The sequence below is a fragment of the Macrotis lagotis genome, chromosome 3, assembly GCF_037893015.1.
Source record: "Macrotis lagotis isolate mMagLag1 chromosome 3, bilby.v1.9.chrom.fasta, whole genome shotgun sequence".
Lineage (NCBI taxonomy): Eukaryota > Metazoa > Chordata > Mammalia > Peramelemorphia > Peramelidae > Macrotis > Macrotis lagotis.
In genome coordinates, this window is record NC_133660.1 from 10,136,978 (window position 1) to 10,160,924 (window position 23,947).

The window sequence follows — 23,947 nt, forward strand, 5'->3', positions numbered from 1 at the left end:
CATACACAAAGAAAGTTGAAATTATGGGCTTGAGCAGATTCTATTAAACTTCAATTGAAGTGAAGAGGGTATGGATAGCAATCAAGATCTCAGACCAAGTAAAAGCAAAAATAGACCTAATGGAAAGTATAAACAGGGAAACTATATTTGTTATAAGATATAATAGATAATGAAGTAATGTCAAAACATTTTATAACAGGTTTCTTTGATGAAGGCCTTATTTATCAAATATATACTGAATATAGAACTGAATCAAACTTATAAAAATAAATCATTCCCCAACTGATAAATGACCAAAGGACATGAATAGCTAGTTTTCAGAAGAGGCAATCAAAGCTTTCTATAATCAAATGAAAAAAATGGTCTAAATCACTATTAGTTAGAGAAGGGCAAATTTTAAAAAATTTGAGATATAACTTTACATCTATCACTGCTGGATATCATGAAGAAAAATAGGGACATTAATGAACTATTGGTAGAGTAGTAAATTGGTCCAACCATTCTGGAGAGCAATCTGGAACTATGCCCAAAGGGTTTTAAAGCTGCACATATCCTTTGACTCAATAAAACCATATTAACTGTATTAAAAAAAGATTAAAGAAAAATGGAAACGAGCTTTATGGACAAAGCTATTAATAGCAGCTCTTTTTGTGGTGACAAAGAATTGGAAACCAAGGTGTTGCTCATCAATTGAGGAATAGCTAAACAAGTTATAGCATATGATTATGAAAGAGTACTATTGTGTTGTAAGAAATGATGAAAACGGTGGTTTCAGAAAAAAACAAACATGGCAAGACCTATATGAACTTATTTAGAAGAACTGGTAGACTTTTATATATAGTAGCAGCAATATTGTAATGATGATCAATCATGAAAGACTTGGCTACTCTATCACTGCAATGTTCAAGAGAATTCCAAAGCATCATGATGAAAGAAATGCTATCCACTTCCGCAGAGAGAGAGAGAGAGAGAGAGAGAGAGAGAGAGAGAGAGAGAGCTGATGAACTCTGAATACTATTATATATTTGCAAGATATAATTTGTTCACTTTCCTTTTTGCTTTTATCCCTAATATGGCTAACATGCTAGTACATTTTGCATGATTTCACATGTATCATTGATATCATATTATTTGCCTTCTCAATGGTTGGGAGTGGAGTGAAAAGGAAGGAGAAAGTATGAAACCCCAAAGTTAAAAAAGAAAAGAATGTTAAAAATGAACAATTAAAAATAAAGCAAAAATCAGTTCAAAATGCAATTAATAAATCATTGATAGCTAATATTTATATACCTCCTACTATGTTCCAAGTCCTGGCACTATATTAAGTTATTTACAATTATTATCTTATTTGATGCTCAGAGCAGTGCTACGAGGTAGATCATATTATTATTCTCATTTTCACAGATGTGTAAACTGAGACAAGGTTAAACAACTTGCCCAGGTCTTATATGAAGAGATGATACATGTATCATCATAGCTCCTAAGTGAGACTGAATTTGAATCCATGTCTTCCTGACTCCAAGTTCAGTGCTCTATCCAATGCAACACCTAACTGCCCTTATTTAACAAATAAATAAAAATGCAATAGAACATAGATAATGCTAATATGTTATTTTCTAAGTGAATTTGCAACCCACAGGCATTTCATGACCCTGTTTCTATTTGAGTTTGACACCACTAGTCTATTCATAATTGAGGAACTGGGTGGTGTAATAGATAGAGCACTGAACTTGGGAGTCAGGAAGATTCAATAATTATATAACCCTGGGCAAGTCACTTAACCCAGATGCCTTAAAAATGTTAATAACTCAGATTAAATTTAAAAATATATTATGTGTACTTTTTCTGGAGAATTTTCTGATTCTAAAGAATTAAAGTCAATGAGACAAAGATAAAGAGAATAATGATAATGCAAGATTCATATTTTTATAATGCCTATGTGATTAAAATTACAGTCTTCCCAATAATCCTGTGGGGTGGTCAACTCAAGTATCATTAGCCTCATTTTACACATGAGGGAAATTGAATCCCAGAGAGGTTGTCTGTAGCTACAGAGCCAGTAAATGTTAGAGCCAAGATCTGCACCCAGATTTTTTATATTGAAGCCAAAAACATTTTCCACTAAGGCCATGAATAAAATATCTTTATTTGAATGGAAAGAAGCATATTATGGGCGGGGTTAAAACTACCTCTACTCAGTATGACTAGCTAGGTAAGAACACACCTAAATGGTCAATCAAAAACCTTTGACTATTTATGAAAAAATATAAAAAGTCATTTGATACAAAACAATTAATGCCAGACAAGAGGAATGTTCCAGTTGGCTGTGGGATTTCATTATGCCCTCTGGGCCCTGTATAAAAACATAGATTTAGCTGGAATAGGAGGTTTTCCAGACATTTGAGGAAGTTTGGATTTTTAGTACATTTCCCAAGAGAAACCACTTGGCAGGAGGGTGCTGGTGAAGGAGAGGCCTCAGCTTTGACTTTAGCCATGTTCCCTTTGGCCAGAGGAGGACATTGGACTTCCTATCAGTGTCCTAACCAGTATTTCTGAGACAACTGGGAATAGACTGCACTGAAGTCCAAGGGCAGATGAGACAAAAGGACTTCCATCAACAAGGAGTGGGCTTATATCTGTTCTCCTTTGTGCTGGAATCTTTCCATACTCGTGGACTTGTGCAACAGCGACTTTGAGGGAAGGGAGGGTATACTTTGGAGAAATAGTTCCGAATATATCACCTCAGTTACTACCTCTTGCTAAAAACCATTTAGACTGGTTGGCTGATTAATTCTCAAATGATCAATCTGAAGGAAAGGCATACCAGTTGGGGCTCAAGCCTAAAGTTCTAGAGAATTACCTCTGACCCCTTAGGATACCCCTAGAGCCCCGAGGAGGAGCTCTAGTCAAACTCCAGGAAATTATCTTCTTAGTAGGAAAATGAATTGAGAGAAGGATACCCCAGAGCTTCTATGGGCTCCATAAGTTAAAAAGAATTTCGGGGTGGGAGCATATTATGTTGAAAAAAGTGTTTTCTGCAAGTTTAACTTGTTATTCATTAATAGGGTAGTTAGGAAGAAACTAACATGAATTGTAACTATAACTGAGCCCTTGTAAGGGATTTTGAGCCAAATTTGGCTCAAAGTCTTTAGCACTGGAATGGAAGGGGAAAAATTCAGCACTGAAAGAGTTAATATGTCTGTATGCATATATATGCAGATGCTTGTTTTATGTATGTAAATATGGATTGTACATTTATATAGAGTCCCCAAAATCTTAGTGTAGTTTTAGCTATTGAGTTTATATATATATATATATAGCTACTTATATATATATATAGAGAGAGAGAGCTATTGATATATATATATATATATATATATATATATATATATATATATATATATATATATGGAGGCATGTAGGTAGATATACAAACAGGAACGTATATGTGTGTATATATGTATATATGCATATATGTACACACATATAATATGGATATAAGACACATATAATATGGATATAATATATAATGTGAATAGATAAAATCACTAATAATGTAATAATATATTATGAATACCTGTAATATTTATATATTTATATATATATATATAAATACTCATTTAAGAAACTCTTCATTTAGAGGTACATTCTATATTCAGGAGTAGTCTATATTTAGATTAATGTGGTACTTGTCACATAATAACAACCTTTTCAATTAATTGAATGTCTATTCAGATGTACATTCAATAGTAAGACTGTGTTCCTTGCCTCATCAAAGATAGTCCCAAATTCCCAGAATCAACACTCCAAAGTTCAAGAAATGTTTGATTTGAAGAATGCTAGACTAGCAAGGAAGTCAAAAAAGAAAATGGGGATGGATAGATCTTATGTTAGAAATTTTTTGGTGCTTATCATACTCGACTCAAAAAGAAATAGTCATGGGACATACATTTTGATGAGGTTGGGTTATTACAGAAAGCTATTGGAAATATTGGTGCCTTCAGAGACTACTTGCCTTTTTGTTTCTTTATTTCTTTCTATTTGTTCTTTGCCTTGCCCTTTGCCTTGCCTTGCTTTGCCTTCCCTTCCCTTTTCCTTTTTTCCTTTCCTTTCTTCCCTCCCTTCCTCCATTCCTCCTTCTCTCTCTCTCTCTCTCTCTCTCTCTCTCTCTCTCTCTCTCTCTCTCTCTCTCATTCTGATGAAGACATAATCTGTGCTTCTGGAGATACTATTTAGTTCTTGAGAATTCTTCTATCACATAATTGCTAAATTTAATAATATCTGATAACATCTTCATCTTCCTGGAATTCTATGCAGCACTTGATATTGCTGACCATTCCTCTTCTCTCTCAAATCCACCTTATTCTTGATGCTCTTGGCAAGGAGGATGGCACAGTGGATAGAATGAGTCAAGAAGTCCTGAATTCAAATCCTTCCTCAGACATTTCCTACCTATGTGACCCTGGGCAAGTTACTTAATTGCCACCTGTCTCTGTTTCCTCAGCTCTGAAATGAGCATAATAATAATACTTACGTCACATGATTGCTATGAAGATCAAATGAGGTATTTGTTAAGAGCTTAGAGCACATAGTAGGTGTTTAATAAATTCTTGTTTCCTTCCTTCCTCTCCACCATTTTATTTAACTCATTCATTTTATAATGAATGAATGAACAATCATTTATTAAACATTGTGATAAACTTGAAGACTCTTTCTTCTTTCTGTATCTCTATAATCCCTTTATATAAAAATCTATTCATCCTTCTAGGCTGAGCTCAAATGCTAATTCCATTTGAGGGCAGTAGGTGGGAATATGATTAAGGAAAACCATAAAGAACATGATTTTTCTTTCTCCTGAATACCCATACCTCTCCCTATCTCTCTTGTCATGTTTCACATTCTGCCTTCTATTACATTGATTTTTGTACATATCTTATTCTCTACTCCCCCACCCCCACTATTGAATTGTCCCTGCTGTTTGAAGACAGGGAACATGTCTTATTTATCTATTGCCCAAGATTTTTGCACATAGAGCTCAATAAATATGTTGAATATATACATTTATGAATGTGCACTTTAGTATACTCTCTCTCTCTCTCTCTCTCTCTATATATATATATATATATACACATACATACATATATTCATGGATATATTATCTATCTATATATATATATACATAAATATATGTTTATTAGTTTATTTTAATGCTAGAAATTGTGGCAATACTCTGGTGAAAAGCCAATGAATGTATGTCTGAAAATCCAGTTAATTCTTTGATTATATTTACAGAAAAGATAAATTTGGTTCTTTTGAGGCAGAAGATCCATTAAGGAAAAATGATTTAAAAAAATTTGGGGGTGGCTAGGTGGCACAGTGGATAGAGCACTGGCCCTGGAGTCAGGAGTACCTGAGTTCAAATTTGACCTTAGACACTTAATAATTACCTAGTTGTGTGGCCTTGGGCAAGCCACTTAATCCCATCACTTGGCAAAAACAAAAAATAATGAAAATAGAGCTCAAAATAGGGTAAATTTTTAAAGGAGTTCCCATTTGTTACTTTTTAGTGGGTGTGTAGAAAAAAGAGCTGGAAAAGAGATTTTGGACAAACTGAATTGAAATGGAGTGTGTAGGGAATTCTTACTTGCCATTCAAAAGCTTGATCCAAATAAAAAGGTCTGATGATAGTTGAATCAGTTCACAAGAACATTCACAGTAGTAATAATCCAAAAAGTATATAGAGTAGAGAGCCCTCAGAGATAGAGATCATTATTATACTCATTTTACAGATGACAAAACTGAAGGGGACAGAGGTTAGCTATCTTGACCAGTTCCACACAGTATGTATCTGAGGTCAGATTTGATCTCAGATCTTCCTGTTTTCAAGCCCTGTGATCTATGCTACTTAATTGTCCCATGAAAAGGAGGAATTATTTCATTTCTCAACTAGATGCCTGTGAAATGCAAGCATACTTGTTAATTTGGGCACATTTTAATTTACTCATGATTATTAATGACTTGAATTTGATTCCATACAACCTCATGGTAAGTCAAAAAGGCTTTTATTGCAGGCCTGCTTAATTGGTTCATGGCAAGGAAAAAAACATGGAGGCTGACTAGTTACCTGGAAATTTACATAATTTTAATTAGGGTAGAGATCTCAATCTCTATCCGCCAGTTTTCTAACTAGAGGCTGGCTCTGTGCTGTCATTACTTTATTATATATATATATATATATGATATATATATATATATATATACATACACATACATACATATATGTATACATATACACATATTAATTGATAGAAATATTTATTTTAATAACTTTTCATCTAAAATAAACTCTATAAGATAGCAGTGAAAAAAGGTCATGTGTATATTCCTACAAGGCTAAAAGTGACTGATTGTTGTAATGGGAATAGCTGATTGAATCTCCAGCCTTAGATGTGTGAGAAAAGTAAGACAAGGGGAGGGAGGATAGGGCAGTGATCAACGAGAGGATCACATTCTGAAGAAGTCCTGTAATGACTGTTAGGGAAAGGAAAGAAATGTGGAACACTGAAATTATCAGCCCCAATTTAAAAATCTCTCTCTCTCTCTCTCTCTCTCTCTCTCTCTCTCTCTCTCTCTCTCTCCTCTCTCTCTCTCTCTTCATATATGTATAGATATATACATATATATATGAGTTTCCAACATAGATAAATATAATGCATATAATTCATATCTATATGAACTATATACACAGCATGCACACATATATATTTATTTAAAATTATTTATTTTAGTTATTATGTATTTACTATGCATAAAACACTATTCTAAGTGCTGAAGTTACAAAGAGAAAAGCAGAGTTTACAATTCTGCCAGTGAAGAAGGCTAAATCTAAGGAAGAAAAGATGATTTGTACAGAGTAAACTTGTAGAAATAAAACTCCGAAGAAAGGGATGAACGTAGGAAATTAATTTCTTTTTCTGTTTCTCTCTCCATCCATCAATCCCTGCTAAAGAATCCCTCCATCCCACATTCAATATACAAGTCTTCTGGATATGCTGCATTTGTCCTCAGCATTACATTTCAGTTATTATTATCATTAGAAAAATTTCTCAAATTTTCGTAATAATATCTGAAATGTAAGCTTTGAAAAATGTCTCATATGTAAAGCTTCATTTAATCTTAATAGCAGCCTTATACCCTAGGTATGACAGATATTACCATTTTTAAATTTTCTTATAGAGAACCTGGGGCTCAGAACATTTGAATGACATCATCTAATAAGTATCATTAAATTTCAATTTAAAGGCAAATGTGTCATTGTCAGTCGTGTTTGAAGAGTCTGACTCTTCATGACTTCATTTGAAGTTTTCTTGGCAAAGATTCTGGAGTGGTTCGCCATTTCCTTCTCCAGATCATTTTACAGATGAGGAAACTATGATGAACAGGTTGAAATGACTTGTCAGGGTCACCCAGCTAGTAAATGTCTGAGGTAGTATTTGAACTCATAAAGATGAATCTTTCTGACTCCAGATGCGACACTCTAAGCCCTGTGTGACCTACCTGCTCCTTGTCTTTTGGTATCTGAAATTCAACATGTCCAAAACAAAGCTCATTCTCTTTCCTCCCAAATTCACTTACTTTCCTCCCTTTCTTTCCTATACTTTTGGATAGCATTACCGTATTATCAGACATTCAGCTTCGTCTGACACTCATATCTTATCTTTAATTCTTCTTTCTCCCTTTCTCTTTCATATCCAATTAGTTACCAAGTCTTGCTGATATTATGTCTCCAACCATCTTGTATCCATTCCCTTTGCTTCATCCATGTAGCTACCACCCTGATTTAGGCATTCATCACCTCTGGTACAGCATATTCCAAAATATCCTGATTGGTTTTCCTGCCTCCAATCTCTTAGCCCTTTAATTCACCCTCTTCAGATGAAAAATTGATATATATATATATTGTCATCCCCCCATCAAGAACTTCTAGCTCCTTCCTTTTGCCTCTGGGAGAAATCCTGTTAGGTCAAGTCCTGCATAACTTGACTTCAGCCAACATTGTACATTATTCCCCTTCACACAATCTATGACCTAGTCATAGTGTCCTCCCCATTCACAATATTCCATCTTCCATCTCTGTGAGCTTTGTATAGATGTCCCAAGATCCCTTTACTTCCACCCTTAGAATCCAAACTTAGCTTCAGGGCTCAACTTAAGTTCCCTCTCCTACAGGATATTTATTTTACTCTCCTTAGTAATTAGTGTCCTCTCCCTCAAATTACATTTAAATATTATATTAAATCATGTAATTGATAAATGCTCAAAAGATACGAATAGGTAATTTTCCAATGAAGAAATCAAAACAATTTATAGTCATATAAAAATGTCCTAGATCATTATTGATTAGAGAAATGCAGATAAAACCAATCTTGAGATATCATTTTATCCCTAATAGATCAACTAAAACAATAGAAGGGGAAGGTGTCAAATATGGAGGGGATGTGGAAAAATGGGTCCTGTTTATTGTTGGTGAAATTGTAAAATGATGCAACCATTTTGGAGAGCAATCTGGAATTATAGTCAATCATTAAACTACTAAACCCTTTGACCAGAGATACCACTACTTGGTCTATTTCCAAAGATGATTGGGAATATAGAAACAATTTATATATTCTAAAAAGTTTAAACCATTTCTCATTGTGGTGGAAGAGAAGCCCATGAGGTGGGCTGAAGTTGTGGTATGTGATTGTGATGGAATATTTCTATGGCAAAAGAAATGATGAACTCAGTGATGTTAGGAAAAAACAAGGAAGACTTGTGTTAAATAATGAAGAGCATAATGAGCAGAGCCAAGAGAACATTGTATACAGCAACAGCAATATTGTTCTAAGAACAACTTTGAGTGAATAAATTATCTTGATTATTATAAATACTCCAATTTACTATAAAGGACATATGAAAAAAGATGCTGTCTGTATCCAGAGACAGAACTGACAAATAGAAGTATGTTTAAAATAACTATATACACACACGCAAACATACACGTTATGTGTATACTTTTCTATATCTATATTCCTATGTCCATTTGTGTCTAATGATAGCCATGTCAAGGGCAAGGGCAAGGAGGTGAAATAAATAGAACAAAACTTACATGATAATTTTGTTGTATATTTAAAAGGAATGGTAAGTTGTACAGAGTAGTTAGCAATTTCAAGAATAATTGTCTTCTTTCCATAAATTCAAACTAAAATAAATTTCCTTATTGCAATAAAATATATTTCCTTTTTGCAATTTCAATTGCCTGTTTCCATAAATTAAGAATAAAATAAAATAAATATATGTATACATACATCTATATATGATATATGTAGAGAGATAGATGTCACACACACACATATATCTGCATATATATATTTCTTTAATACGATTAGTATAAGCTCCTTGGGGACAAGAAAGGGTTTTATTGTTTTCTTTTGTTTTGTCGTGTATGTATATGTATTCTCTAGGGCCAGGCAATTAATAAAATTATTCTGGGCAATTAATAAAAGCTTGTTAATTAATTGAATGATTTGATGGGCAGAGTTAATATCCTGTATTCCTTTCTAGATGTCCATCTCTCCCAAAAAAGGGTAAATGCTGAAGCATATGACAAATATAGTTGTTTCTAGACTTCCTGATATAATTGTCATTAGAAATTCTTCAAGTTACCTCTCATTCTCTCTTGTCCACAGCAGGGCTTGAAATATATGTTGAGGTCATCTAGTTCAGCATCTTCATTAAGCTAAAGCATTCCCATGGTTCATGTTGCCTTAAAATGATTTCTGATTTTTTGGGGATTCCTACTTGGCTATTCCTTTAAAGTATTGATTTTATGTCATTTTTATATTAACAATATCTAAGCCAAAAATCCCACTTATATAGCACAAAAAAAGTACTTACTGGTCTCAGGAGATATTGTCTTGACAGTGAGAAGTTTAACGCTTTCTTTATCTGATTGGGGCCTATTAATAACAGAAAGATTAAGTTAGCACCTAAATAATTGGCAAGATTTCTCTCTGTGCAGAAAATACATACCATGAAGAAAAAATACAAAATAGTTACTCGTCCGTATCTATAGTAGATAAAAGGCCTGCTCTTACATGCATAGTCATTTCAGTCTTTTCACCATCCAAAAGAGATTTGTTCTATTCTGACACAAAAATCAGATAAAGCAAAGAACAATATGAGCAAATTCAGAGTTAATATCATTAAGTGTCCAGTACTGAAATAGAAAGTAAAGGAGATAGAAATGTTCCCACACATATGAATATCATTCAACTCCTTGGAGTCAGGAAGAACTGAGTTCAAATTTAGCTTCAGATACTTACTAGATATATGACCCCGGGTAAGTTACCTACCCCCTGCTGCCTCTGTAAAATGGGAATAATAAGAGGACTTAACTCTCAGGATTATTTTGAGGAAGAAACAGGATATTTATTAGGCTTTTAGAACAATGATTGATATGTATTAGGTGTTAAATAAATACTTGTTCTCTTCTCTCTCTCCTTTTCTCCTTCCTGTCCATATTTAAAATTCTCCATTCTTAGTTCATATAGGAAGGCATACTGGGAAAGAGATTTTTTTTTTAAGGTTTTGATATTCAAAAAAAAATGCCGATAGCTTTCTGTCTTTCTTTCTAGATTGAGACTAATTCAAATTTGCATAAATGCACATGTGCATTCAAAGTTGGGTTTGTTATTCAATTTTATAACTTTTTTTATGACTAATCTCTCTCCTTGATTTTAAAGGCCAGTCTATTTACTTTTCACTATTTTGTCATTTTAAAAAAAGACTCTGTAGTCTCCGAGTCATTCCTAAAGACCAGGACTTGGCAAGTCAGCCTCCAGGTGTCACATACGAATATCCTTAGAGCATGCACCTGGGACTTGGTTTAGTCTCATTTACATGTGGTGAATTTCCTTGAACAAATTCTGCTCCAGGATCATATATCTGAAGCTGAAAGGGATCTTAACAATCTCTGAATCCAACCTTCCAGATGAGGAAACTGAGGTTTAGCACGGTTAAGAGATTGGGCCAGGTGAAGCATTTAGCAACTCCTAGCTATGAGTTGGAATTCAGACCAAAGGGAGGTATATTCTCTTCTATACTATACTATTTCTGTCTCTGTCTCTCTCTGGTGGGGTGTCTTACTATTGAGAAATTTTCCTTTTTCTCAGGGTAAAACTTCTGGATGACTTTTATCTCAGCATCCATCTCTTTAAGTATTCTTTCTCTATATAGATTTCTCACATAACCTCAATTATTGGTTTGCCAAATCCCATGGAGTATACTTTCTATTCATTTCTGTACTCTCGGATCTGCCCCATTTTACATATTGCTTTCCTCTAATAGATTGTAAGCTCCTTGAGGACAGGGATTATTTTTCTTTTCCTTATTTATAGCTCTAGAACTTAGAATAGTGTTTGGCAAACATTAGGCACTTAATAAATTTTCTTGTGTGGTATTATATTTCTCTTGAAAAGAAAGCCACACAGCTCACATTTTTATAATATTTAAGCTTTATAAAACATTCCTTTTGAGATTGGAAGTAAAAATTATATTATTCTTATCCTTCTAATGAGGAAATTGAGGTTCAGGGAAGTTAAATAACCAGTCCATGGTTTTGCAACTCATTTTTGAGTTGGGGATTGCCCTCATGCTTTCAGACCTCAGATTTCTTGTCTTTCTAACATACTTTTCCTTTGAAAGCGATCATAAATTTAGAGAATACTTTAATGTCATGAAGTCAAGAGCTTAGCATAGGGACTGACACATAGTAGCATTTAATAAGTATTTATTGACTGATTTATTGATGGTTCAACTTCCTTATTTCTTTAACTTTCTCATGAGGAGACAGAATAAGAAAGGTAAAGTAATATAACTGAGGTCACACATATAAGTAAACAAGGCAAATGGAATTTGAACTCTGCATAGGAATCCAGTGATCTCTCTATAACACCATGCTAACTCATCAGTCTACCCTCAATATAATAAACATAACTCCTACTTACTGGTCAGTTCCACTGTCTGGTGTCCCTGAAATAAAAGAAAATGGGTGTTTTGGTAGAATCATAGAATTTTCTAGCTGGAAGGAAACTTAGAGACTTTTTAGGTCAATCCCCAATTGCAGAAGGACAAAATAAAATAATACTGCAACAACAAAAACAATGACAACAAAACCCTTTATTAACAACTGCCAGTTCCTAAGGAATGATTCTGTGTGGTTTCAGAATTCTGTATTGATGTTCTTATAGCCAATTTATGGTTTATTATTTCCCTAAACTATTCCTCGGGTTCTCCTGATTAGGCCAAATCCAGAGACCTTAGTTCCGAAATAAGAAAGTTCTGTGTTTTCTTGGGGCCTGTGATTCCATGCAGCTGTGTGAGAATGCTACCCATTATGGCAGGTCCTACAAATATCTAATGTCACTCTGCCGCTTCCAGGCACAATGGATTAAATTACTTTCCAGACAGGAGAATTGGATTTTCCACTTTCTCCTTTGTGCATTTCTTTTGCTTGGGATGCAAATCATAGTCTTTGCAGAGCAGCAATACCACAAACTCCTGCTTGCAATTATCTCTCAAGGCAATGGTCGGAACTGGCCCCACAAAAAAACGTCACCCAAGATGTTGCTGAAGTTAATAAAATGCAGCTAGGTCCCCAAACGTACTAGGATCCATCTGATAGAAAATACATGTGGGTGTAGAATTTTTGTTTTGAATTGACCATAGTGGCAAACAAAATAACCTTGTTTCTTGTTTGGGTCTCCACATTTCACAAGGATCCTTGTCTCTGTACTGCTCTGTTATGAGGATTTTTCTTTTGCTAATTTATCAGAAAGGACTTTTCTTGTCTTCACTCTTTTTTAACTCTGACAGAAGTTACATGAATTTTTCTGTAGCTTATTTCTTCTTTCATTAAATACCTTCCTTCTGAGATTATCTCCCATTTGTTAAGCACACACACACACGCACACGTGTGTGTGTGTGTGTGTGTGTGTGTGTGTGTGTGTGTTTCTGTGCTCCATGGCAACTAAATTAATCTAGGAACCTAATCCTCTTCCTCTCCTCAGAGACTAAGGTAGTGCAGAGGGGCAGAAGATTATTCTTCCCACGTATAGGGGCATGGGGGGAGTAAGTTTGTACATTTGTGATAATACCTTAAACATGATTATACCTTTGTAAACATGTCTCTCTATATAAATGTATATTTTCTATATTTAAAATAATAGATGTATGTTTGTATGTATATACACATATATATTTATGTAAATATGCACAAATATTTGTTTGCATGTTGACTCCCTCCAATGATTCAGATTACTATCTATTCCTGCCTATTTGGGACTCTTATCTTTGTTCTGCTCAAAGTTTTTACACATAAATCCCACCCAACATGCTCAAAGCTTCCCTCAATTTGTCCTGACACCCTAAGAATATCAAGAGAGCATGATGATTAGACCCAGGTCATCCTTCATTTATACCATTGGAGCTGCCCATCTTTTTCTCCTATCATGCAATTTTTAAATAACAGCTTTACTTTTTCTTTAGAGTTTCTTATTGGTTATGTGCTGCAGCTTAGTCACATACTCCAAATATCTCTCCATTATCCTCTTTGTTGTACTCGTTTTAGTTCTTCTGAAGCAGCAGTGCATAGCTGAATAAATGTTATTGTTGAAAAATGGACCTATGCTTGCATGGGAAGCCTGGGTTTGGTAAAAGAGTGATCAAGATAGGAATTTCTGAACATAATTCAGTCTACTCTCTTACTTTTCAAATCTGGGCCAAGATCATTGGTTTATCCCAGTTATACATATTATTGGAAGCATATAAGTTGTTATGGTGTCAGTAATATTCTAACTCCCCAATTCCCTGTGAGCTAGACTAATGTTTTAAGGCACTGAAACCATTCTTGAAACTTGATTAGCTCAAGGGATTGAAGACTCAAGACTACTGGCATAACTTCTTCATGGCTTGGGACAATATAGGAGTTCCTGGCATACTCTGATGTTTGGCTCTTGGACCATGACAAGAGACGTTTTATATCCATTTGGTTTTTTAGAGAAGCCACTCTCCTTATAGTGATTGCTGTATTTCTTGTTGGAGGTTCTTTCCTGTCTCAAAGTTTGATTCAGTCACTACCATGTCATCCATAAATAGGAGAATCAGGAATACCTTACAAACTATAGGAAATTATAGTTTGATCTGGACTCTGAACTAAACCTTCTTCCCAGTCATCATGAGAAATGAATACATTTTGTGAGCATTCAATTCCTTTCTTAGTCACTCAACCAATCTGCTCAGAGGGTCATTGAGCAGTGTAATTCTATTGTTACATTTTCTAAGGAATCCTGAATGATCTTCATCTATGGATTGGAGAGAGCTATAAAAGATCTTTTTTTAATATAATGCTTTGTTCTACCCAATCAAAATCATTTTTACAATCAACAAACAATAAACACAGTGTATAGGAAAATGGTAAGGATGGTCCATTGTTGACTATATGCTAGTTCCATCTTAATACCTTTGCTAAGGATACCTTCAATCCTTGCATACATTTACTGTCATAAAGTTTTATTTTAAATGGAAGAGTAAGCATATATTCATTAGTCATTGACACATTTTTTTCTTTATTTACTCTTTTCTGACACTAAAAATTCCAATATATATAGTCTTCATCCTTTTGACTTCTTTCCCTTTTTTTTGAAATCTTTAAAATCCGACCCTTAATGTCCTCACAATTGTATCATCTCCATTATAATCTCCTCTCACTAAATTTGTCCAATATGACTGCTTTTCTCTTCTTCATTCTCTTTAGTGTCATTTCCTACTCTTCTAAAAGCATTTCAGGGACTGTGTTGTTAGTTCCAATTATAGTGAATACATCACCCTGGATGAAAAAACAGTTAATACACATTTATTAAGATCTGGGATTACAAAGAAGGGTAAAAGATAGTCCCTATTCTCAGAGAGTTCATGAGTTAACAAGAAAGGGCAGCATATAAAAAAGAAACTAAAATGCAGCAGGGGTAAGGGGGAGGAGAGGGTTCCCAGTAGACAGGGCTTCATGGTGAAACCCTGAAGCTGGTGGGAAATAATGAGATGACTGGTCTGGGGTCCTTTGAAAAATGGAGAATCTGGAAGAAACTCTCTTGAGGTCTGCCCTCCTCCCTTTCCAATCAGAGGAATGGAAAGTTCCAGAAGAAGCGGGTGTTATATGGGTGTGAATTTCAGAGTTGATGAAATTTTTCAGGAGGTTGAGTTTCTGGAGATTATAATGAAGTCTAGGAGTATAGCTGGGTGGAAATTGTTCATTTTTGAATGTTCTTGGGACAATTGGTTAATAGAATATCTTGCCACATTTCTTTGAAACTGAATTTTCACTTTGCTGCCTTTCTTTGCTTTATGAGGTGATACTGCTCATAACCAAACCTCATTCTTTTGCATAAAATTTTTTAGGTGAGTTTATATTTTTCACCCAGTGTTGCTTTTGGTGGCCATTTCTCTCCATGTTATGTAAATGATTCAGATATCTTCAGATTAAGGATAGACTTTTTTGGCTTTCTTGTTATGGTACAAAGTTGATATTGATGAAACTTTTATATGAAATTATTAGAGTTGGTGCTGATGCCAGTGTTGTACATTTAATATATTTTACTTTCAATTATTTTTAAAAATATAATTCATGGTTTATGAATTTATCTTCATTCCGTATAGTTTTCACTATTATTCCTTCCTTCTTTTTTCTTTCGTCTTGTTCTTCTCCTTTCTTCTTCTTCTTCTTCCTCATCTTCTTCCTCTTCCTCTTCCTCTTCCCTTTCCCCCTTCCCTTCTCCTCCTCCTCCTCCTCCTCCTCCTTCTCTTTTTTCCTCTTCTTTCTTCTTCTCCCACACTCTGATTTTAGCTCCAGCTGGCTGTTCAAATCTGATTCAGGCAAAGCTCCTCTTTGCTTAACAGTCAAAATAAAGCCAGTTTTATTCTATATACTGTAATTTAGTAATCTCCATGTCCAGATCTTACTAGCTCCAGTCTTTACAAATGAAGAGTTCATGAAATAGAGGTGTGCCTTTTTAAAAAATTTTCCATAAGCCTTTGAACTTATTCATTTTTCATCGATGTATAAATTGCAAAATTTTTCATGGGACTCCTTTTTAAAAATTAATTTTGGGGTGGCTAGGTGGCATAGTGGATAAAGCACTGGCCTTGGAGTCAGGAGTACCTGGTTTCAAATCCAGTTTCAGACACTTAATAATTACCTAGCTGTGTGGCCTTGGGCAAGCCACTTAACCCCATTGCCTTGCAAAAAAAACACTAAAAAACAAAGAATTGCAAAAAAAAATTAATTTCATTTATTTAAGGCAATGGGCTTAAGTGACTTGCCTAAGGTCACACAGGTGGGAAATTATTAAGTGTCTGAGGTCAGATTTGAACTTAGGTCCTCCTGACTCTATGGTCGATGCTCTCTCCATTGCACCACCTAGCTGCCCCTCATGGGACTCTTTTGCAAATATTGATTAGTATTGCAACATATCATTGTTGCATGAAATGTTTTATGTAGCTTTGGTCTATATCATAGAGCCTGCTGCACCAGTTCCTTTTTTTTTTTTTAACTTTTCCTAGGAGTACCTATGAACCCAAGGAATTCCATGTAGCTCCAACATCTTTCTACTGGTTTTGCTTATAGTTAGAATGTCAATATTGATGTGCTTCAGCTTTCTCAGTCGAATATATGATATATTTGGCAATTTTACAAAAGTCTTATCTTTCAAGTACCAGTAGTCAAATTGAAATTTTCATTGGTCTAAAAACTTTATGATTCTCACCCTTTTCCCAGTGTCACCCTAGAAGCAGAATGGGATCACATAGAACTGAGAGGAATTTTTTATTTTCTTCATATAATGGATTACTGTGTGTTTCCTCCAGCCCCTACCCCATCATTGGCAGATGGCCAGACTACTGGTGCTATATCTCTCCGAAATGAACTAAATTGATCTTTGGAAAACAGATTTAGTCTGTCATTCAACCATATTTGAAGTTTTTCCCAGTGTTTAACCTGCTAGAATTTGGGCTCTGCTGACAAAGTTTTCAAAAACCCAGGGTCACCTCTAAGTCAGTATGTGGCATAAAAGAGGATTTTTATGGAGGATTATAAACCAGAGGGATAAAGGAAAGAAAAACTAAACAATGTTCAAAATACTTGATTCTCATTTCAGAGAAAGCACATAAACAAACAGAATTCTAAAAGTTCTTTTTGCTGACTTTCTAACTCAGAGAAACCAAGTATCAAAAATCTGTATGACTCAAATGTCTTCTAGTACAGGTAAGTCATCAGATCACTACAAGATTCTTTTCAAACTGAAACAATATATTTGTTGATTTTAAATGATCCTGAAGCGTTTTCCTCATTTGAACAGACTTTCCCATCGCCATTGAAAATCGACTTTCTTTTTCTTTAGCAATTCAGCTCATGACACATATGGTCACAGTTTGGTGAATGTCCACATGCTCTGGACAATCAGTCTACAAGCATTCATTAAATCCCACACACCATGCTAAGCTCTAAGAATCTTGTTATTATTCAACAATCTTTGATTATAGAAGTTCATTCTGCATCTCAGTACCTCTCTGAGGAAGGCAGGATAAAATCTCAAAAGGTGAAGGGAATCTTGGGGATTATCTGGCCATTCCTATTCTTAAATAGGAGTTCTTTTTACAAGATCCATGGCAAGCGACCATTCAGGCTTCAGTTGGTTTCTATGTCCTTTCTATTTGTTAAGGTATTCCACTTATAGACAATTCTTATGGTTAGAAAACATTTCACCTGACATTAAGCCTAAATCTGAATGCAGTTTGCACAACTGTTCCTTCTTGGTCTAGGTAGAACATAGCCATGTGGGCAGTTACTCCCATCTTACAGATGTGGAAACTGAAGCTCAGAGAGATTCAATCATTTGCCCAAATTCATAAAGCATGCGATGAATCAAGCCCTGAGCTAAGATTGGTAGATTTGAAGTACAACATTCTTTTTCTTATGTCATCCTCAGGTTTTATAGAGAGCTAATAGGTTAGATTTTGTTTACTTATGAAGAAATCTCACCCACATTCTTGAAGGGCTTATGAATTCCTGGTGTTAAATGGTATAATGATAGCCATGCTGCACTTTCTTTCCAAATTAAGCATTATCCAGATGATGTTGGCTCATTTTGTGATTACCCATTTGAACTCAGGTCCTCCTGACTCCAGGGCCAGTGCTCTATCCACTTCACCACCTAGCTGCCTCCCAACCTATCTATCTTAAAGATATACATGTTACACATGTTTCTATGACCTTAAATTTAATCGTTTTTTTCCTGATTTTGTTCTGTGTCCTGGTTTATAACTAAGCTACCTCATTTGCAGAAAAGTATTAACTTCCCAGATAACTTGCTTTTAGATGTGCAAATGAAAAGCCACTTTGCTAGTATAAAATGTTTTGACTGATGAATTCAGCTCCTCATCCTTCACTCGTATACTGACAATGAGCACTGGCTTTATCTAGGTTATTTGATTCCCCATGAAAGGCAGAATTGGTGGCTTGGAAGCTAAAGGAATTTAAACTAATTTATGAAAATGTTATCCCCTCCATCTCTTGGAAACTGGCTAAAGACACACGTTTTAGGTGGTCTTGAGGACTCTTACCACATTCTTCCCAAGCAAGATGGGAAAGATTGATTTGTTTTCTTCTTGTTTCACACAGAGAACTGAAATGAATATTGCTAGTTTTTCTTGACAATTTGAACTTGGACTTTCTCTGCCTCAAAGCATTTGTGTGTCCTACAGTCATTGATTAGTCCCAGGAATTGCATTTGTGAGGTAGCTAGTAACACTTCACCAGCTGGCAAAGCCCAGAACACTGTGGTTTTGTATGTCATATAAAAATAATTGCTATTGATTTTTCTACATCTGATAATGGTTTGGTAGACTTTTCTTCAATGAAATATTTAGTATCGAGAGTGCCATCTTATGTGATATTTTAAAAAAAATAAATGTGAAATGAAAGTTCCATTCCTTTGAAATACTAGGCTCCCGGTTAGAACCAGAGATTTAGAAGTTGAAGCCTAGCAGACTCAGTCCAATATTTTATTTTACCAATGAGAAACTGAATCTTAAAGAGGTTTCATTACTTGCCCATGGTTACACAAGTAAGTATCTCAAGGCAGAACTGAAACAAAAATATTAAATACATACCTGGGTCTGTCTTCCAGCACAAACAGAAACTCATCTTTTTAATATCATATTCTTCCATTGATACAAGAATACAGAATACCAAAGTGTCTCCAAGTCTAGCACTCCGTACATTATGTGTTTATACTAGCCAAAATACTTTTGACTACAAAAGAATTACTGTATTACATAGCAGTGATCCCTTTTCCTTAGAGGAAAGTGGATTTAAAAATCTCTCTTAGTAGGGTTGTACATTTAAACACATATCCAATGGTTCCACAAATGGTGACACATCACTATAACTTACTCCCCACCTTTATGAGCTTCTCGGGGAAGGATGCTTCTTTTCTGGTCCTTCAGGAAGAGGAAGGCAAATTTTTCCCCAATCAAGAAATGATACCTCTCTTTCCTATCTAGTACTACACATCTTTCCAGTGAGGCTTAAAATTGGTATGGGATGGGCCTTTATCGTTCCTTCAAAAAGTATTAAATACATACCTGGGTCTGTCTTCCAGCACATTCGGTATAGTCCTACCAGAGTAAATACTGAGAGCGTTATTGCTATCAGAGCAATAACAACTGGCAAAATCACACCTAAAGGGAAATTATTAGGAAATAGATAATAAAAATGTTAACATTAATGACACTTTACGTTTATACGGTACTTAATAGTCTACAAAGAAGAGACACGCAAACTCATTTGATATCTTCATCATAATTCTGTAGGTAGGTCTCATCATCTGCCTTCTATTGTTTAATAAAAAGTATTCTCCCTTTCTTCTCCTTGCATGGAGAAAAGTCAATCTTTTTCAATTTAGGTATACGATTTTAGTTCATTTAGTCACATTTTGCCTTAGTGGGGCAAAAAAGTAAAATATGGAGAATAAAAATCTATATTCTGATTAGTGAGGAGATGAGAAAAGAGCAAGAAGATCTTATACACTCTTTTGCTACTCAAAATTTTCTCTCAGGTCTTCCCTTCCCATGGCGAACATTTAACCTACTGTATTTCTACATATTAGATATAACTCTGGACTTGGAAAGAGGAAGACTTCAGACACTTACTAGCTGGGACCCTGGGTAAGTCATGACTCTCCGCCTGCCTCAATTTCCTCATCTGTAAAAGTGGGGGAATCATGACAGCAGCTACCTCTCAGGATTACTTTGAGTAAAACATGACATTTTCCAAGGTTCTGCAAGCTTTAATTTGGTATATGGGGGCAGCTAGGTGGCACAGTGGATAGAGCAACGGCCCTGGAGTCAGGAGGACTTGAATTCAAATTCAGCCTCAGACACTTAATAATTGTCTGTGTGACCTCGGGCAAGTCACTTAACCCCATTGTCTTCCAAGAAAATAATTTGGTATATGAATACTGATATTATTATGCAACCAATTGTTTGGCATGATTATGAGATATTACAAGTTGGATCACAGGTATTGAAGAACAACCGAATTTTGAGTGGCACTGTTCTGAGTACTGTTTGTCTTGCTGATGATCGTTATAGTGGCCGTGGTGATGATCCTTTGGCTTGTGATAGTTGTTTATTGTTTGTTTTGGGGACAGGAGAGAAACAATCGTTGTCTTTAACTGAAACAATGTTCTGAGTCATCTCAATACACATGATTTTTTAAAGAACTCAAATGAAAAGACACATATATAGAAGGATGTTCAGCAGAAAGGCTAAAATGGAAGAAGAATTTTCTGGAACTTGTGAGGTTCTTCAAATGGGACGATTTATGGATAACATCGTTCTGATTACATCAAGTTCTGGGAAAATGGTGAACCTTTTAAATGAGACCAAAGGAGGTTGGTCTGAATATTCGAGCAGAAAATGAAAATAAATAGATAAGAGAATACTTGTCTATGAATATATGTATCTCAGATACATACTGTAAATAGTGTATCAAGTGAACCCAGAAATAAATGGGAAAAGTGCTAGATTGAATTTGAGGAGTTATATAGTATATTTAATAGTCCCAAGCTTCTGCCTGAAACAAAACCTCATCTTTTTCATATTGCATTCTTCCAGTGATGCAAGGATACGGAATACCAAAATGTCTGGAAAATTTGATACAAGTCATCCAAAGTATATTGCAAAGGCACAGTGAACCTATTTAGTTAGAATGTATTAGTTGACCTGGCAATGAATATGAAAACAACAGCAAAAAAGGTCCCTTTCCCCCTATATTGAAGCAAAGAAAAAAGACAATCAGACTTGCATGGGATGATGGGATGGGATGAAATGACATAGAGAAGACAGAACCACTCAATTCTTCTATTTTGCTTCTATCTTGACCAAAGGAAATGATATTCATGTGAAAAGGCTAAAACTATAAGAAATTGGAAGCTGAATCCCACATTAAGTTGCAAGGTGATAAGAGCACGCTTTGATAATTTCAATAATTTAAAGTTGATAGACTCAGGAGACCTATACGAGGCACCTCCAAATTCTTAGTGCAACCTGAAGCTGCATTAAGTTTTAAGAGACCCTCTTTATATCAATGAATGTTGAATAACACAGCAGATGTGATCCTGAGCTATTGTCAGTGATCTTTAGAAAATTATAAAGAATAGGAAAGGTGCAACAGGTCTGAGAGATAGAAATGTGTCTCTAAGGAAAGAATAGTCTTCATCGATTTTGCTTTTGATTCCTGGCAAAATTTCTAGAATGTCTTATTAAAAAGGACAGATAATTTATGAGTATTTAAAAAGTGAAGCAGTTTTTCCCACTTTATGTCTTTTTTAAATTCTTTGTTGTAAATGAAATGGCTTTCTGAATAGAGAGATATATTTGGAATGAGGGTGAAATAAAAACAAAAGATAATGAAAAATTTAAAAATCCCATGCAAAGGAGAAACAATAACCTCCAAGAACAAGTATGATGTCTTTAAGACTAGGTCATACCCATCTCTAACCTCATTTCTTTTCTTTTCTTTTAATATTATTGACTAGAACACCAGGGGATGCCTCTATTTCGCCAAAGAATCTGAAAATCTCATGCCATTTTTATAGATAAAAATAGGAAAATGTAAACTGAGTGCTGAAAGAGTTTGATGATTATAGAAGTGGTTGAATGACCTATGGATCTCTCTCTCTCTCACTTTCTCTCTCTCTCTCTCTCTCTCTCTATATATATATATATATGCATATATAATCTATATATTTATATTTATCATCTATATATATATTTATATTTATCCTCTCTATTTTATATCATCTATCCATCTATCTATCTAGGCAGCTAGGTTGCACAGTGGATAGAACACTGGCCTTCAAGTCAGGAGGATGGGTGTTCGAATCCAGCCTCAGACACTTATCACTTCCTAGCTGTGTGACCTTGGGTGAGTTACTTAACCCTGCTTGTCCCACATCCAGGGTCATCTCCAATCCCCCTGATTCATATCTGGCCATTGAACCCCATGGTTCTGGAGGAGAAAGTGAGGCTGGTAACTTAGCACAGACCCTCTCACTCAAATCCAATCAAGTACCTTCCTGATATCATGGCCTTCTTGGAGAGCAAAAGACAAATATTATTATCTATCTATTTCTCCAACTCTCTCTTTCTCTCTCCTTCTCTCTCTCTCTCTCTCTCTCTCTCTCTCTCTCTCTCTCTCTCTCTCACTCCCCCCCCCAAGGATCTCTTTGATTTTGAGGCTAGTCATAATTATTATTGATGATTTCAATGAAAGGATGATTGTCATATATAGTTTTAGAAAGGATTAAAATTCTCTATCTCACTCTTTTTTTTAAAACTGTCTCTCTGTCTCTGGGTCTCTCTGTCTCTGTCTCTTTTCCCCTGGTGCCAAGTTTACAATAAGATACAAAATGTCTTTTTTTTAAAATGAGACCAAATTAATGTCACAGATGACAGAATCAGGGTCCAAAAATGTTCAATAGACCAAACAATTGGCTAAATCCAATGTGTTGAAATTTACTAGAAATAAATGAAAGCCCTGAACGTGGGTTCACAAAATCAATTGTTCGAGTATAGGATGGCACAGAAACAGCCAGAGGACAGTTTTGCATGGAAAGAGACCTGGAGTTTTTATGAAATGCAAACCCAATTTGAGTAAACAGTCTGGCAGGGGAATCACTGAAAGTTAGGTTATTTTAAAAGTAGAAGAAGGCCCAGAAGGCCAAGAAGTTGGCAGATAACGATCTACTCTTGTGTTTGTTTTTTTCTACCCCAGGTAGGCCACATTTGTATTTTGTGATCATTTTCCTTAGAGTCGCATTTTAGGAAATACAGTGATCAGGTGAGAGTAAGTTCAGAGGTATGATATAAGGATGAAAAACAGTTATATGAAAGAAAAAAGAGAAGTTTAGTCTGCTGAAGGCTTGAGGCGATATATGACAACCATCTTCAAGGATAGGAAGGAGTGAAATGTGAATAAGAAATTAAATTTGTTATGCTTAGTCCCAAAGACCATAAGTAGTCAAACTAAACGCAAATTTCCTAACTTTTTCAGCAGGCAGTGGGTTTTCTCTCCCTAGAGATTCTTCAGCAAAGACTGAACAGCCACTTTTATGTCCATTTTCTGAAGGACTCCTCTTTGGATATGAGCTGGACCAAATACTAAAGAAACTCACTTCAGTTCTGAGAGTCTATGATCTTTTGATTCTGTAGCTGTTATTTCAGATTAATCCACTTGATGTCAGTCTTGTAACCTTTCTGAGGGGAAAAAAAGGTTTCCAAGCAGAAGGGA

The 23,947-nt window shown here is 35.1% G+C and overlaps 1 protein-coding gene across 1 annotated transcript in view; it reads right to left on the reverse strand.

Annotated features, from left to right (window-relative positions):
- Positions 1-23,947, reverse strand: part of EMCN (endomucin) — a 165,693-nt gene that overhangs the window by 20,449 nt on the left and 121,297 nt on the right. The window contains exons 9-11 of the mRNA XM_074228105.1: positions 19,738-19,833; positions 12,048-12,072; positions 9,937-9,998 (exon numbers count right to left, since the gene is read on the reverse strand). Coding sequence (XP_074084206.1) covers positions 9,937-9,998; positions 12,048-12,072; positions 19,738-19,833 — 183 coding nt within the window. The remainder of the gene's footprint in view (positions 1-9,936; positions 9,999-12,047; positions 12,073-19,737; positions 19,834-23,947) is intronic.